The sequence below is a fragment of the Meriones unguiculatus genome, chromosome 20 (genome assembly GCF_030254825.1).
Source record: "Meriones unguiculatus strain TT.TT164.6M chromosome 20, Bangor_MerUng_6.1, whole genome shotgun sequence".
Taxonomy (NCBI): domain Eukaryota; kingdom Metazoa; phylum Chordata; class Mammalia; order Rodentia; family Muridae; genus Meriones; species Meriones unguiculatus.
Window position 1 is genome coordinate 66942514 of NC_083367.1, and position 17896 is coordinate 66960409.

Below are 17896 nucleotides of genomic sequence, written 5' to 3' on the forward strand. Positions count from 1 at the left end.
TGTGCTCAGGACAGTTTATCTACTCCTCTGAGCATTTTCTTTCTTTTTCTTTTTCCTCTTTTTGTTTTATTTGCATAGAGTTTAGAGGAGCCCACTGGAAGAAAAGTTAGGGGACATTTTGCTATTTGATGGTCGAGTCATTTCTGAATTCACATAACCGTGAGCCTGTCATCTGCTACATCCCCACCACTGTAGGACTGTCAATTAGTCCAGCGTTCTTACTTGTCCATTATAAGGTCTAGTGGACATGAATGGCTTTCAGAATTACTACAGTGGTCGTTAGCTATTTCGATTTTTCTCATAACTTCTTTCTGTTTGTGGATAAATGTTTGGTTTTCTAGTTCCTTTCATGTTTTTCTGTACATTTAGGTCTCAGTGTTTCTTTATTCAGGATGATTTATCATTGTGAAAAATATCCTGTACATGGAAGAACATTACACACACACTCAGGGCAGGGAAAGATGGTAAAAAGTATCATATACATGGAATACCATCACACACACACACACACACACACACACACACACACACACACACACACACGTTAGCCGCCATATTAGCTTTCTTCTTTATCATTGCTGGAATTTGTTCCCTTTCATTACTCTCTAGAATGCCATTGATTTAAAACACCGTGAAAACTCATCTCTATTGGTGGACACATTTTGCCCGCTCTAGGCGGATGCATAAAACGCTGGTGGGAACACACAGTTCTGATTCTTAGGCTTAGGTTTTGAAAGGGTACTAGATGTATAGAGAACCTGAGCAGGAAGTACACTCGCTGTACCCTTCCCCTCCCACAACCCTTGATGGCTTAACTTTTGCATGAGTGTGGTTCTCTTTCTACAACCAAAACCAAACACTGAGACATTCCTTCTGTGTTTCCTTCATTTCATCTCCAATCCATGGCCTCATCTCCTTTAATCGTTACTGTTTTATATATACATATGTATGCATACATGTATACACATATATACATATCTATGTATATGTTTATATACAGCTTATATACAACAGTTTATATACAACCCAGAGAAAATGCATCTTTTTTAATCTTAGCAGCAATTGGCTGTCTTCATCTAGGGGTAGGGCCTTATGACATCCATGTTGGCAAGTCAACTGGTAGTGTCATTTGTGCAAGTCTTGTTTAGGCAACCATGTTGTTAAGCTTCCATGGGTTCAGCTCCCTCTCATATATATAAAAACAGTGTCTCACAGCAGACATCTTGGTTCTCTCATGTGTACAATCTTTCTGTCGTCTTTTCTGGAATGTTTTCTTAGCCTCAGTTGTGGGGGTCCAGTTATGGATGTATCAACTGGGGCTCTGCCCCCCACAGAACTTAAGTCTGTGATTGATATTAGGGTTCACTCTTTGCTGTGCATCTGTGTGATGTATCCCTATGACAACCTCAAAGAGGTCCACAACATTTGGAGTCCTCTATGCTCCTTCTCCTCTCCAAGTGTCAAACAACTGCTAATCTTTTCGGTCACATTTGCTCTTGTCAGGTGTAATGGTTTGGATAAATTTTCCAAGAGCTCATGTGCCGAAGCTTAGTCTCCAGCCTGTGACAGTGTTCTGGGGTGTGGAACCTCTGCGATGAGGGCAGCTGGTGGGAGGAAACTGCTTACCAGAGCTAGATGGTATCTTGGAGGAGCTTTTGGGTAATACCATTTTACATCTTAAAGAAGAAACTTCTTCCTCCACTGATTTTATGTGTGTTGTATGTGTTCTTGCCTCCCCCCCGTGTGTGTGCATGTGTACACGTATACATGTCTCCATGTGCTTGAGGAAGGATGCCTGATGTCTCACTGTTGAAACAAAGCCCTTTCTTGACCCTGGAGCTCTGATTGGCTAGGCTGCCATCTGACCAGTGATCTCGAGATTTCTCCCTCTCTCCACCCCCTCCTGGGGTGCCGATGCTTGCCTTGGACCATCAAGCCAGCTTTTGGTTGTTCTGTCCATGTAAAGTCAGGCCCTTGTACTTGCTCACCTGGCACTTTGCCAAGTGAACCTTTTCCCCAGCCGCATACACAGATACTATGAAGATACTATTTCCTGCTGTAGAAATGGTTTGAAGTTACTTCTCCATGTTTCGTGAACAAGATGCAATATTGTCTTGCCTTATCTACATGTATAATCCTCCCCAGTATCTTTTTTATAAATACGACCTTTCTCTCAGATGCTCTCTTTTTTTTTTTTTTTCATATTTTTACACAATGGTTTGGGCATTCTTTTTTTTTTTAATTTTAATTTTATTTTATCTTTAATTACACTTTATTTACCTTCTAACCCCCCTCTAGTTCCCTCCCTCCTCCTCTCCAACCTCTCCCTTCCTCCCCTTTCTCCACGCATGCCCTTCCCCAAGTCCACAGATGCTCTCTTAAGTCCTCAGTGGCATCTTTTATTATCAGTCTGTTTCTTTGCAGACATCCATCAATCCACTGGTCCATTTCTTTTTCTGCCCTGCTTCTTTATACTATTCTTTCAGGTGTTTTTGAAGTTTTAATATCTGGGAAAATATTTTTACCTTGTTCTTTTTAAATGATGTTTGGTACATTCATGATTGTACCAAACTTGAATTATAAAATTCAAATTTATAATTGGTTGGTGCTTCAGTCTCTGGGTGCCCCTCTGGGCCCTGGTTAGCTGGCTTTGTTGGTCTTCTTGTGGAGCTCCTGGCACCTCCAGATCCTTCTATCCTTCTCCCCACTTTTCCACAAGACTCTCTATACTTCACCCAAAGTTTGGCTGTGAGTCTCAGCATCTGTTTTGATCTGCTTTTGGGTGGAGCCTCTCAGAGGATAGACATGCTAGGTTCCTGTCTTGTTTAAATGCTATTTTAAGATCTATTTTTATCTTAAGTGTAACTATTCATCACTGGTATAAATAAATAGAATTGAGCTATTGATTTTTCTTGCTCATGTGTTGCCCTACTAATCATTGAACCCAGAGTATTCACATGCTAACCAGGTTGCCTGTCACTGAACTACACACTCATCTGTGATTATGTATGGGCTGGCGAGATGGCTCAGCCATTAAAGGGTAGGCTTACAACCATAAATATAAGAAATGAAGCAAATTTGCCAAAATTCTAACTTTTTTCTAAATTTCACATATATTGCTTCTATAAATATATAAATTATTATATTAATCAATGCATTATATTTTATTATATAGTCACACCTCTGCACATGATCATGGGGATTGATCTTAGGCCCTCGTGCCTAAGGCACACTCCTTACTCGCTAAGCCATTTGTTCAGCACCTCCATCTCATTTCTATTCATGCACAGCGTTGCCATGTTCCTATCCTCTGCTCAGGTAGACAGGTTGTGTACGCGACTCTCCTGATGAGGAATGGAAGTGTTTCCTTATTTTAGCTGCCTAGTTCAGACCTAGCAGTCCCAGGTTTCTGGCCAATCTGGGCACCTCAGCAGACAAAGTTCTGAGTAGCCCTTTTCCTTTGCAGGAAGAGTAGTGCAAGCAGGGATCCGCTGCCCACTGTTCTAATATCTGTGGGCTGTCTGGCTTAAGAGTGTCCACTGGGCTCCGTGTGGATGAAACTTCCCCATGCCCACCACATTCATGGGATGTCATAGTATAGGAACCCCATGCTTGCACCACACTGTGTTTACAGGCGAGGGCAGCAGAGAGAGTGGCAGCCTGCAGATGAACCCATCTTTGTCTCCTCGTGCCTTCGGCCAAGTGCCGTGATCTCTCATTGTGTTGACACTCTCTCCTTGATGTCAGTGCTGACGAGGCTCTTCACGGGGCTGTGGGATGATACTGTGGGCATGCTGGTGGGACTGTCAATGCCTGTCAGAGAAGAGGACCTCCGTACCTGAGCTGCTCCGCCTGCAACCACAGAGACTGCAGCCTTGCCCCCAGCATTATGCTCTGCGTCCGTGCTTGGCCAGGAACACTTTTATGTTAAAATGAGCTGTCCAGACTTGTTCTTATTTGAATAATTAAAGTCTGCCATTATTTAGGCCTTGCCATGTTGTAGGATTGTCAAAATACCATGTAAAGAATGACTATGAAAGCCTTTTGGTCTCTAAGCATCAGGTGTTATATAGTAAATATTATTTTCAGGATATGCAGTGTGTACAGATTACCATTTTCTTGTCTGCCTTGTTGGTGACAGATGTCTTCCCTGGCCTTTTTTTTTTTTTTTTTTTTTTTTTTGTTGTTGTTGTTGTTGTTCTCAAACACTAGAACATTGTACATGAAACCTGCAATACTTTTTTTCCCCCTCTTTAGTACTTTCCAAATGCCTTACCTTTGAAGATTAAAATGATCTCCCTTGGGACATTACTTGGACTTTTCAACTTTCTAAAAGGTTTCTTTTTCAAATTCTGGTATGAAATCTACTGTCTGAATTTCTCTCCCTTGTTCTGAAGCCAGCGTTAATGTTCCAAATAGAAAATAAATAGCCACATTCTAGAAAGCACAAGCAAGACCAAAAATAAGATAGTGGGGGAGGCAGAGTTGAAAATACAGCATTTCAAGAGAGAATCTACATACAGTGTTCTCCACTGACAGGTCCTAGGCCTCCAGGAGCTGTCCTGTCCTGCCAGAAGCAGACAATAGGATGGTGTGTAGGAGGAGGAGGAGGGGGCCCTGCATTCATCGGGCACAATCTTGGGAAGGAGAGAACATCTAAGCATTAGTTAAGACATTGGTATGTCTCCAGTCTCGCTAAAAAAAGGGCCTGGGTTATAGTTACTTTATGTTTTTTAGATTTATTTATTTTGTTTTCTGTGCATGAGTGTTTTACATGCATCTATGTGTGTCTGGTGCTGTGGATGTCAGAAGATCTCTAGGGGCTGGATCTCCTGTACTAAGAGATAGTTGTGAGTCACCATGTGGGCGATGGGAATTGAACCTAGGTCCTCTGTAAGAGGATCAAATGATCTTAACTACTGAACCAGTTCTCCTGCCCCAAAGATATGGTATGTATACCATCCCTTTCTGAAGTGAGTAGAACCAAACCTGGAGAAAGTTTACTAGTCTAACCCTGTGACATGCTCTGAATTAGTCTAGCTGACATGAAGTGTCACTGACAGTTGCTTCAAATGCCTTTCTATTCAGTCCTTGGAGAACCAGCACTTTCCAGAGTAGGTTTTAGGCACACTTCGTTTGAGCAAAGCTGGACCACTTCTTTTGTTTTTGATTAAAATATGCCACAGAGACAGTCAGTACTGCTTTGTGGACAAGTCTCAATTTTTTGGTTGTCATTTGGCTTACTTTGCCCTCCAATGATCCAGGCTGGTAAAATTTTGCCGAAACATGGTCCAACTTTGCTGCTCAAAGGATAGTCAATGGACCAAAGAGTTTGGGAAAAGTCTAGAAGGTCTAGAGGGGCTGGGGAAGTAATTGTACAAACACAGGAACTTGAAATTCGGTCCCCAGTGCCCATGTGAAGAACACGTCTTCAGTGGATTCTTTGTAGCCCAGTGCTGGAGAGACAGTGGTGATCTCTGGGGATCGCCAACCAGCCTCAGCTACTCCACAAGTTTCAGATCCCTTTGAGAGACTTGGAACCCAAAAGCAAAATGGATGTTGCCTGAAGAATGACAACCAAGGTTGACACCTGGCCTCTATATGCAGGCCTGAAAATGTACTCCAGGATACACAGGAGCACACCTGTGTGCATGTACAGACACACAGACACAACACATGCTCATGCACACTCACACACACAAGCACTCATGCATACATTTAGACACACTCATGCATACACAAAGATACATATTCATGGACACACACATGCACTCATGAATATACACACACTCATATATTCATGCATACACGAACATGTGTGCACACACACAAGCACACACATTTAGAGTGTCAGCACCCTCACAGATGGGCTGAAGCAGAACCTACATTTTACTAAATTCCCTGGGAGACTGTTTTCCTGTTCATATTTGTGAAGAATCTAGAAACACATGGGCCTGAACAGAATGGAATTTTATTTTTAGTACCCACCACTAATTGGCATTTGGGGAAAAAGAATCACTGATGGTTTTTCAAGACTATCCACTTTCCTCAGCTCTGAAATAACGCCTTCAGCCTTGAGCAGGCAGCGGCGAGTTGAGAGATAATAGACTATAAGCTGCCCATGTGCCAGTGGGAAGTGAAGTTCCACAGTCTCACGTGGGAAGACTGAAATACACACTTGAGAGGAGAAGCTTCGCTCTCAAATTTTATTTGTTTTGTCTCGGGGAATAGGGAGGTAGAAATTACTCACTTGGCTTCCATTTCCAGTGGAAGAGAGATGAAGGGTCTTTCTGCCAACCCTTTCGTCTTCATCTTTGCAATCTGGTAAGACAAGAAAGATAAATTAGTGCTTTCTAGAATGAAATTGTGATTCAGAAAAGAGCTGTATGTCTACAGAATCTACTAAGATTATTCTACTCACAGTACAAGACTGACATGGAAGGGCTGGAGAGACAGCTCGGTGGTACAGAGTGCCTGTTCTCTTGCGGAGGACCTGGGTTAGGTTTCCAGCGTCCACATGGTGGCTTACAACTGCCTACAACTCCAGACCCAGAGGATCTGTTGCCTTCTGACCTGTGCTGGCCCTAGGCATGCATGCACAAATACATGGGCATATACATACATGCAGCATAACACTCATGCAATAAAAGAAACAAACATTAACAAAGAGGTTAAACAACAGACTAACCCAGAGAGGCTTCCTTGTGGCAAAGCTTGAACTCACACCGTGACCACTCAGGTCATGGTGCAGCGGTACCCAGAGGTGGGACTCAGCAGTGCTAAGGCAGGCACACTGAGCCAGGATTCCTCTCTCCCCTGCTTTGTGTTCAGCAGCCAACTGTACTGCTGTGCATGCGCAGCCGTGGGTCCCCCTTCATCCTATATTTTCATTTATTATCTGCTTCTATTATTATTGGATATTCAGTTTATGGTCTCACGAAGACCTAAGCACTAGCTGCAAGCATCAATAAAAATATAAGTAAAAACAACACAAATCTCCTGTCTGGGTTGTGGACTTGGTTGAGTCACAGTTGTGTCCCCAGTATCTGGTAACATCCTGTACATCTGCTAGGTTAGGACATACAGAAAAGCCAATGAGTTTTTTTTTTTTTTTTTTTTGTTCACTCCTACCCTTTCTGTCTGTTATTTTATTTTCCTTAAGTTTGTGAATGATTTCAGAATTGTGTTATTAGAGGTCAGCCAGTAGTCTTCCAGGTTTTGGTTTCTTCTGAGGAAGAAGACCCAGACTACTGATTTGTTTTTCTTTTCCAGGTGATCTTTAACTAGACACACCCACTCCTTTCTGGGCTCTTGCTTCTAGATGGATTGAAGCACAGAGTATATATCTTTTAGTGAACCTGACAGGTTCGCTTTATTTTACCATGGTTGATTTGAAAACTAGTTACATTGGAGAAACAAATTAAGCACACACACACACACACAGAAAAATACACACACACAGTCACAAACTTATTAATATCTTCATGACTAATGACCCAAAATTTAAACAAGGGAAGAAAACTGTGTGTGTGTGTGTGTGGGGAGATACAGCTTCTGAAATATTTAACATAAAGATTATATATTTTATATAGGTTTATTAAAAGATAATAAAAATTCTCACAAAAAGGAAATTCTAATTTTTTTAAACCTGGAGGACACACTTTATGCCTTTATGGTTATTTTTATCTTTACTGATTTGATATCTGTTGAAGCAGATGGATTATCTTACTGCAATTTCACCCTGGCATAATCAGACACATGATACAGTAGTAGAAAGCAAATGTAGCTTTGTCTTCGGTAACTTCTGCCTGATGAGTACAAGGAGTTTCAATGAAACAATTTTCATTTAGCTTTTCACACATTTGTTTCTTCAAGTTTGTTGTATAGATGTTGTTTATGAAATAAATATAGGTAGGGTTTTTAGATGGAACGCTGCCTGATTGGTTATGAAAAGATAGCTGGGTGTGGTGCACACCTTTAATCCCGGCACTCAGGGAGACAGAGGCAGGCAGATCTCCGAGTTCAAGGCCAGCCTGGTCTACAAATCAAGTCCAGGACAGCCAAGGCTACACAGGGAAACCCTGTCTCAGAAAAGAGAGAGAAAAAGGAAAAGAAGAGAGGACATGTTTCCCTATGTTTGTGGCAAGTTCCCAACCCCAGGGCTTCTTTATGAGTTGTATGTCTTTGCCTCTGAAATAAGATTTTGCTGTATAGCCCATATGGACCTTGAATTTGATATTTGTCTCTTCTCTACTTCACAGCTGCTAGGATCACAGTGTCTGGCTCCATTTAGTTTTTAAAGACTTTATACCATGCTGAGATTACCTCTGGGACTTAGAGTTTTTTCTGTGAACACATCATCTGCCATAGTGATATCTCATAAAGGCCTATGTCAGGCGTTTACCACTCTGTTGATAACTTACCTTGCTTCAGATTTACGGTTCGGTGGTTTGTGGTATGCTCACAGCACTGGGCAGCCATCACGACCATGAGACTAGAGGATATTCAGCCCCATAAATAGAAAGCCCTCTGCATTGCAGGCATTCCCTTGTTCCTGTCTGCGTCCTCAGCGTTCCAGGGGGATATTTGTCTCCCTGAGTTCACTTGTTCTGGATATTTCCTATGATAGAATCATAGGATCTGTGATCTTTTGTGACTATTTTTTTTTAAATGATGATTCCAAGTTTCATCCATGTTGTAACACTGTGGATGATTTAACATTTTGTTTCTTTAAGTTGATGTTTATTGCTCCAGTGTGCACACCCCGTATTCCCTCCATCCATTTATCTATAGATAAATACTACTTATGTTCTCCTCCTCTTTTCTTATGAATAACATTGTTATGAGTAGTCACGTTCAACTGATGTGGGAACGTTTTTTATTATTTCTCTTGAACATAAACATAGAGGTAGAATTGCAGGGTTCTATTGTCATGGTGCCATCCTGAGGACCATCATCCTCTTTTCTAACGTGGTGGTGTGCTTTTCATTCCCACTACTGGTGAATGAGAGACATTCCATCTCTCTACATCCTTGGCCATGCTTTAACTGCTGTCTGTCTTCTTTTCATTAGCAATTCCGATACACAACAGGACATCCCCCTGTGGTACTGGTTTTCATTTCTCTAATGATTAATGATGGGAGAATCTTTTTTTTTTTAGTTTATTGACAAAAGTTGACACATGGTGGCACAGTGTCCAAGGCTAAAAGTCTATCTTCATATATATATTTTTCTACATTTTTCTCCCCTTTTGATTCCATTTGATTAAGACACAAGAAGTTGCTCTGGACCAAGAGTTGTACTGAATTGTCTTAATTTTTGCACCAGGAGGTAGAGGTAGGCTAATCTTGGTGAGTTATAGGACAGCCTGGTCTACATAGTCAGTTCTAGCTTGCCAAGGCTATATAGTGAGACCTTGTCTCAAACAAAAGAAAAAAAAATATTTCTGGTTAACCGTTTAAGCCAGGTGTTAGAAACATTTTGATCTTCCTCTTAGGTAAGGTGCTGAGGACAACTCATAGCAACTGTCGGAGGTAAATGGGCAAAAGCTAATTTGTAAGAATTTCTAATCATAGAGTATGTGATGTGACTGGAGTTCTGGGTTCTGGTATCCCTACATTATCCTATGTGTCTGTCTCAGAGCCTGTTTTGTTCACCCCTCCCTGATCACGTTGTTCACAGGGCCCCTTCTGAAGCTTTTTCCCACCAATGGACATAGAACATAAACCCTGAGGTGTGTATAGGGAGAAGAACACTCACTGTGTGTATGTCCCAAGGTTGTTTTCAGGAAACAAAGGAACAGTGAGTTGAAATTCTATATGAGAAATAAAGCCACACAAAGAGTCAATATTTCCTTCAGGTGCTGCTACTCTCACTGCAAGTCCCTCTAAACATGAAAGTCATACCCGGCATAGCTTCACAGTGGGGGGACATTGGCCCCTTAGATTAGGAGGGCAACAGGAGGATACTAGCATCATTCTAATTCTTAGAATGACTCTTGGAAACTTCTAGCCCACATACCAACACACTTAGTTTTTTTGTTTTGTTTTGTTTTTAAGTAGAAGGTATCGAAAACGCATACTCCAAGACTGAGTCTTCCTGGCGGTGGGGCCTGCCTGAGCCAGGTGCCTTGGTAGTTTCCAGAGGCGCAATACTCTCTAGACTCTAGTGGGCTGAGGCCGAATAGATGTGGTTAAAAGGGGATAGTGCTGAGGCAGGGTGAGCAATGCTATCTTTCTATGCTCAGCCAGCTCAGGCTTCGTCCTCAGAAAGCACTGGGAAGGTCCCTAGGGCAGCAGGTTCAGACTTTGTGGTAAACATTAGCCTGCAATGCTTGCCTGTGAGGTGACTGGTATTTCACAGGTTCAGAAATGGAGAGGAATTTTACACCCAGATGAATTATCTCGGGTTCTCTCAACATCTAACTTGGAGGATACCTGGATGTGAAGCTGATCTCAGAGTTGATGTTGAAATGATTTAAGACTTTGGGAGGTATTGAAATGGGATGCATGTATTTTGTGTGTGCAAAGGATAGGAATTTTTAGGGGCTTGTAGTGGACTGAATTGAATACCACAAAAATTCGTAGTATTGAAGTCCTGTACTGTACCCCGAAAGACTCCACGCAATAGGTCAGTGTGTGGCCTTACTAGGATACACTACAATCATACGTAATTAAATGGTTCATAGTCTCCCAAGTAGAAAAGTAGCATGGCATGAGTGATTAGACATTAGAACATCACTGCCCTACACTTCCGGAGACCAGAAGTATGGCATGAAGGTGTGGACAGGAATGCTTTAGGACCACCTTGTCTGATGTTCGCTCTTTGATTTTAACTGATACTGATCTTTTTAAACAGAAGAAATAAAAGCGTCTGAAGATGATGAGATGGAGAAACTGTACAAATCATTGGAACAAGCTAGTCTGTCTCCTCTCGGGGACCGGCGACCTTCAACCAAGAAGGAGCTGAGGAAGTCATTTGTGAAGCGATGCAAAAACCCATCCATAAATGAGAAGCTTCATAAGATCAGGACCTTGAATAGCACATTAAAGGTAAGGTGGTCTCAGACTGTGCTACCTGGGAGGTTGGAGGTGGGGTTGGCAGGGAATGGCTGGCTGTGTAGAGATTTGTGGCCACCTTAGGGTGCTTGTGTGGAAGGGAAGGTTAGCATCCTTACAGTGCAATGGCTGTGACCTTTCAAAAGCACCAGGTCACTCACATAGCAGCCTCTGCACATAACAAGCTTCAATTTTACATTTAGTCTGATGCAACGCTTGAATTCCCGAATCCCAGATGGCGAGGACTGTGTGCAATTTGGTTTTGTAATTTTGTGTCTAGCACAATACTTGGCTCAAAATTTGTATTGTTTGAGAATCTTATATGTGCACATACTATATTTTCATCAGATTCACCCACCTTCCCTATTTGTCTCTGACTACCACTATTTTTTTCAGTCAACCTCATATGCTCTTTCTATCTCCTGTCTTAAAACCCACCAACTCCCCTTAGTGTTGCCTGGATATCCATGGACTTGGACCATCAACCATGGCATCTCAAGGGCCATATCCCTGCAGTAAACTTACTCTGCCTCCCCATCATCATCAGTTGCCTATATCTTTTCTGTTAAGGGTGGAGCCTGATGAGCACCCCTCCACGGGGGGCCCATGAAGGGATTTGGGCTGAGCTTGATCTTGTTTGGGTCTTATGTATAGAGTCCAGTCACTGTTAGTTTAAGTGTTCATGTCTAGAAAGTATTATTTCTCTTCAGACATCTACCATCACTGGCTCTTAGGATTGTTTGCTGATATAGCAGGAGAGAGCAAACTTTGGCAAAAACAAGCAGTAATAGAAATAAGGGTGTCACCTGACTCATTCGAGAGCATCATCCTGTGTGCTGCTAGATCAAGAGCCCTGGCTGTCCTGGAACTCACTCTGTAGACCAGGCTGGCCTCAAACTCAGAGACTCACCTGCTCTGCCTCCTGAGTGCTGGCATTACATGCATGCACCACCACACCACCCAGCCAGGAGAATATTATTTAATTTGTCAGCTCTAGGCACTACAGCCAAGAAGCATGGTGAGAGCCAGACAGCGGAAGGCATACATTCTGTGGTAATAAACCAGCAGATGTCACATGGGGATGGGGGACAGTGTACAGGACGCACTGAAGCTATTTTCAGAGATTTCCCCTAACAAAGGGTTCCTCACAACAGGAGCATCTTACTTTTACATTTAGACTATAGTATCAGCAGAAAGAGGGCAGGATACTCTGTAAAGTCAAGCTAAATTCACTGAAGACTTGTAAGTTCTGAACAGCCTCACTAGATCCTGCAATTTAATTCTGAAGTGCACATGTCATTTCATGGTAAAAATTTTGAAACCTTTTCCAGGAAGAAGTGTCAGCAATCATTAGGACAATACTGGGATAGCTGAGTCAGACATCCTAGTTAGTCAAGAGAAAAGCCAAACACCACAGAAAGCAGCAAAATGAGGCTGGGAAGAAAAAGAAAAAGAATGGCTCAGTTCTACAGAGAAACTAAAAATTCACAGAAATTCCCTATGAGTTAATGATGAAAAAAATGCTTTTAATTAATTTTTGTGGTGTGTGCAGAGCTGATTAATGTGTTAGGCTGTTGAGTGTAATATACTAGAGAATATTGAGAATTTACTGTTTTGTGGGATGAATGACTTTTTTTCATTGGAGAGTTATTTCCTGAATATTACCATGCACCAAGCACAATATTAGGTCACTATGACCATGAGTGGGATGCCCAGGACAATGGAGGCAGGAAAACAGGTGGTTAAAATGGAGCATAATAAGTACTGTAGTGTGTGCAAGCTTCGGGGGCCCTAATAACCCAGAGAATGGAAGTGACTGGCTGTCTAGGTCCTTATGTTTAGCTGACAGCTGCTCCATGAGTAAGGGAGGATGAGGGAAAGGCCTTCAGGGAGAGAGTACATCTAATGGGATGATCTGCTTTGGTTCAGGTTGGGAGCAACAGGAAGTAGAGGCCATTGGGGTTATGGGTAACTCAGGACATTCTAGGAGGAAGACTGTGACTCTGGATCCCACAGAGCAGTGGATTCAATATTCTAGACCTTGGTAACACCCTGACCTGTCTGAGCAAAAGATGGATGATGTTAACCAGCCTCTCTGGTCTCCTATGGCTTCTTGCTCTTCATGGTTTGGTTCTGTAACGGGTGACTTCAGTCACTTCTTTCCTCCCAGTAAAGTAGTTGTTCATCCCTAGTTAACTAACTGCCCTGAAGCTCAGGAGCTTTAAGTAGGAAGCATTTATTCATTAGAATTTCTGTGGATCCCCGGTCTGGGCATGGCTTGGACATGGGGTTCTTCCATTAGATTTTAGTGTGTGATCAAGGTGTCCTCCAGGCTGTCCACTTCTCCACTGGGGGATGTCTGCTTCTCAGTTCCCATGTTGGAGTTGAAAGGATGCAGTTCCTCGCACTTCATTGCACCAAAGAGAATGAGCCAGAGTATGAGAAGGAACCAGAAGATTAGCATAGGTTGCTGGAGTTAGTATGAGGCTGAGCAGAGAAATTCAGAGAAGCTGAGAAAAGCAAGGTTGAATAAGTCATCTGGGAGAGGAGTTTGAGCCAGAACTGCTGAGTTGAACCAGCCAGCAAGAGTTCAGAGAGAACAAGAAAGGGTGAGCTTATTCATAAGTAAGTCTCAGAGGCTGAAAACATTCTAGACCTAGATTAGATTGTATGGAGGCCAGAAGCTTCCAGGAATAGGCATAGACTAGCAGACAGAGGCAATAATCCTACAAGCTGACAATTAAAACAGGAAAATAAAGTTACTTTGACATATGGCACTCTTGAAAACTTCAGTGTCAAGAGTCCAGGTAATGAAGAACCAGCAAAGCGATGATCAAGGGATGAGGAAAATCAAGAGAATGAATTATAGAAGCAAGCAGACAGACATATTCAAGGTGGGGTGGTGGCTGGCAGTTTTAGCCATTCTGATGAATATGAAGATGGATAATTAACTGTTGGGTGAACTGACATGGAGGCTATTGATGACCATCCCTGGAGCAGATTTGTTGGAGTGGTAGGGATGAGGGCCTGGCAGGACAGAGGGTAGACTGTAAAGGAATTGCTCTAAGGTCACTGAGGACAAGGAAGAGAGTGGAGGAGCCTGAGCTGGATGGAGGTGGGGTCAGAAAGAACTTTCAAGGTGGAAGACGTAGCAGGGCACATGCATGAGGATGTGAGGGTGCTCCAGGGTCGATGGGAGACAGTCATAGGAGAACGTCCGGACCATGAGAACAGAGGCCATGGTGTCCAAGCGAAGAGGGGAGCTGTGCTCAGCACAGACCTTTCTTTCGTCTGCACAAACAGAAAGGCAGGCAGCATGTCCATGGTGATGTGGGTTGTGGGAAATGGAAGCTAGGGAGTGATTTTCTGTCTGCTTTCATTTCTTCCAAAAATCAAGAACAAAGTTATTGGTTACGAGTGATGGGGAAGAAGCTTGAGGTATAACGAGAAGGACTTTGTCCTTTCCGTGTGTGTTTGTGTGTGTGTGTGTGTGTGTGTGTGCGTGTGTGTGTGTGTGCGTGTGTGTACAGCAGAGCCTATGTAGAGATCAGCGGATGACCTTGTGTGTTAGTTTGAGACAGGTCTCTGTTTGTTTTCCCCATCTTTTCCAGGCTAGCTGGCCTGCTAACTCCCAGGTCCTCTCCCCATCTGCTTCCCACCTCACTATAGGAACAGCAGAATTACAGCATTGTAGTCCATGCACCTCACTGTAGGAGCACCAGGATTACAGCATTGTGGTCACATGTGCCTGGTCTCTATGGGGTCTGGGGTGCAAACTCGGGTCTTCCTGCTTGTGTGGTTGGTCCTTCTTTATCCATTGAGCTTTCTTCCAACCCGGGGAAGTTTAAAATAGTAATTTGGAGAGATGGAGAGTGAAAGAATGTAGATTGTGATTACCGGATGGCTCTTTCTGAGCTCCTCTCACTCTTTCTCTCCTTGGAGATTAAGAGGACAGCGCTTTTATTATCAACACATCATGATTCTGTAGTATGTGATACATCCATACCTTCACCATGGCTATCGCCTTCCTGCTCTTGTTCCCTGATCATCCCTCCCCCCCATTACCCTTCTCAGTCCTTAGCAATTGCTCTTTTACCTTCATGTTGATTTCTTGATGGTTTTTACATATGAGGGAAACTCATGGAATGCTTATGTTTCTTTATTTGCTCTGTTTTCACTTAACCCAAGGCTTTCTAGTTCTGTGCCTCAGATGACAGGATTCCATTCTTTATGGCAGTATATAGCCTGGTTGTAAACGAGTATTCCAAGAATGTGTATTGCGTGTCAGTAATTCTCTCAGGCATGGCAGGCCAGCGGTCAGACAAAAATGCCATTCCTCCTGGGGCTTGCAGTTCAGAAGGGGAAGACAGAAGTGTGGCCTACCGACTTTCAGGATGAGAATAATGATTGTAAGCAGAAGTCCTCCGTGTCCTCTGCATCAGTTCTTGAAATTGAGATGAGAGCAGTGAGCATGACTGTGAGATTTGGGTGGTGAATATGCTTCCCTGGGGAGTGGGCAGAGATGAGTCCAGTGGTGAATAGGGACTTCCTGTCTGCATGGCACTTGGCATTGCGGTATGAGCCAAGAATATAAGGATGGAGAAAATGTATTTTCTGTCGTCTTCATTAGGCCTGGGTAATTAACTGTTAAGCATGTGTGTGGGGGGATGTATGTGTATATGTTGTGTGTGTGTTACATGCATATGAATATGTGGGTCACTCATGCATGCACATGTGGAGGCCAGATGAAGAAGCGGGATGTCTTCCTCCATCACCTTTCACCTTTTGCCCTGAGACAGAGCCAGTCATTGGCTCAGAAGGGGCCTCTCTGTGAGGCTGAACATGTCAGGAGCTCTCCAGGCCCACCCCTCTCTGCCTGTACTGCAATGCTGAGGTTTACAGGCATATGCAACTGTCCTTTCCTGTGGGTGATTCGGACTCACACTGTCTTAGGGTCACCACGGTTGTGATGAAGCACCATGACCAGAAGCAGCTTGGAAAGAAAGGATTTATTCTGCTCACACTTCCATATCGCTGGGAAGTCAGGACAGGAACTTTCAGGGCAGGAACATCGAGGCAGGAACCGATATGACACAGAGTCCATGAAGGAGTTCCACTTACTGGCTTGCTCCCCAGCGCTTGCTCGTTGTTTATTATAGAACCCAGAACCACAGGTCCAGAAATGGCCCCACCTGTGGACTGGGCCCTCCCGTGTCAGCCCGAGAAGCTGATGGGGAGAGGACCTGGGAGTTAGCAGGCCAGCTAGCCTGGAAAAGATGGGGAAAACAAACAGAGACCTGTCTCAAACTAACACACAAGGTCATCTACTGACCTCTACATAGGCTCTGCTGTATACATACGCTCACACACACACATACACACACACACACACACACACACACACACACACACACACACGCACACACGGAAAGGACAAAGTCCTTCTCGTTATACCTCAAGCATTAAGAAAATGCTCTCCGGACTTGTAAGCCTGATCTTAGGGAAGTATTTTTATTAATCACGATCTCTCTCCAATAACTCTAGTTTGTGCCAAGTCGACACAAAACCACCCAGCACACAGATCCTCACCATTACACAGCAAGGTGCCATTACCCATAGTGCCGCCTCTCCAGCCCCCTTTAGGCTTTGGGACAGATGTCTAAGTAGACTTCAGTGAATTCTAGGCTCTGCACCAGATGGCACGAGAGCATGAAAATAAGGTGGTTTGGTTCAAGTTGTAGGATCAGTTCTCCGCTGAATTTGATAGCTGGCAGTAAATACAAGCTAAGGAGTTGTAGAGGAAGGTGCTCCATGTAGCTCAGAATTTTGGAGCTGAGATGATTTGGGCCAATACTATTATCCTGGGAAGCAGCATGGCAGCTGGAGGACCAGCAAATGGAGCTGGTTTTTTTTTTTTTTTGCAATTTTTGAAATTTATTACAATTTATTCACTTTGTATCCCAGCTGTAGCCTCCTCCTTTGGCCCCTCCCTCCCAATCCCACTCTCCCTCTCTCTTTTCACATGCTCCTTCCCTAGTCCACTGATAGGGGAGGTCCTTCTCCCCTTCCATCTGACCCTATCCTCTCAGGTCTCATCAGGACTGTCTGCATTGTCCTTCTCTGTGGCCTGGTAAGGCTGTTTCCCCCTCAGTGGGAGGTGATCAAAAAGCCAGCCGCTGAGTTCATGTCTGAGACAGTCCCTGTTCCCCTTACTAGGATGCCCATTTGGAGACTGAGCTGCCATGGGCTACATGTGTGCAGAGGTTCTAGGTTATCTCCATGCATGGTCCTTGGTTGGAGTATCAGTCTCAGAAAAGACCCCTGTGCCCAGATATTTGGTTCTGTTGCTCTCCTTGTGGCGCTCCAGTCACCTCCTGCTAAGGTTCTTGAGAGCCTTGCATGATGAGGGAAGTGAGGACAGAGTCAGCACGTAGGAGATTCCCAGCCTTTCCTTACAGAATGTGGATTTAAAGTGGAAGATCAGAGGTGACAGGCTCCTGTCGGGCTGGAGGAGCACTGGGCCAGTGTGACGGACTGGACTGCACACGCCCAGTTAGCACCATGGTTCTGGAGATGGAGAAAACCCATTTGTGATAAAATTATATATACATATATAGTATCTATGTTAGAACAAAGCCTCTGCTTAGGCTTTTTCTTATAGCTACCAACAGACACCCTACTGGGACATTACAGGCCCTGGTGAACAGACAAGTTTTCTCACCTGGGCAGTGACTTAACCTCAAAGCTGGTATTGGCAATTTTGGCATTATGGGTGCCATATAAATCCTGTTTCCCACCCCTTCACAGCCTTATGCCTAGGAATCATGGCCTGGCTACAG

The 17896-nt window shown here is 43.6% G+C and overlaps 1 protein-coding gene across 6 annotated transcripts in view; it reads left to right on the forward strand.

Moving 5' to 3' along the window:
• Positions 1-17896, forward strand: part of Ipcef1 (interaction protein for cytohesin exchange factors 1) — a 163683-nt gene that overhangs the window by 140275 nt on the left and 5512 nt on the right. For all 6 annotated transcript variants that reach the window (XM_060373283.1, XM_060373280.1, XM_060373281.1 and 3 more), the window contains one exon: positions 10858-11051. In XM_060373283.1, the coding sequence (XP_060229266.1) occupies positions 10858-11051 (194 nt within the window). The remainder of the gene's footprint in view (positions 1-10857; positions 11052-17896) is intronic.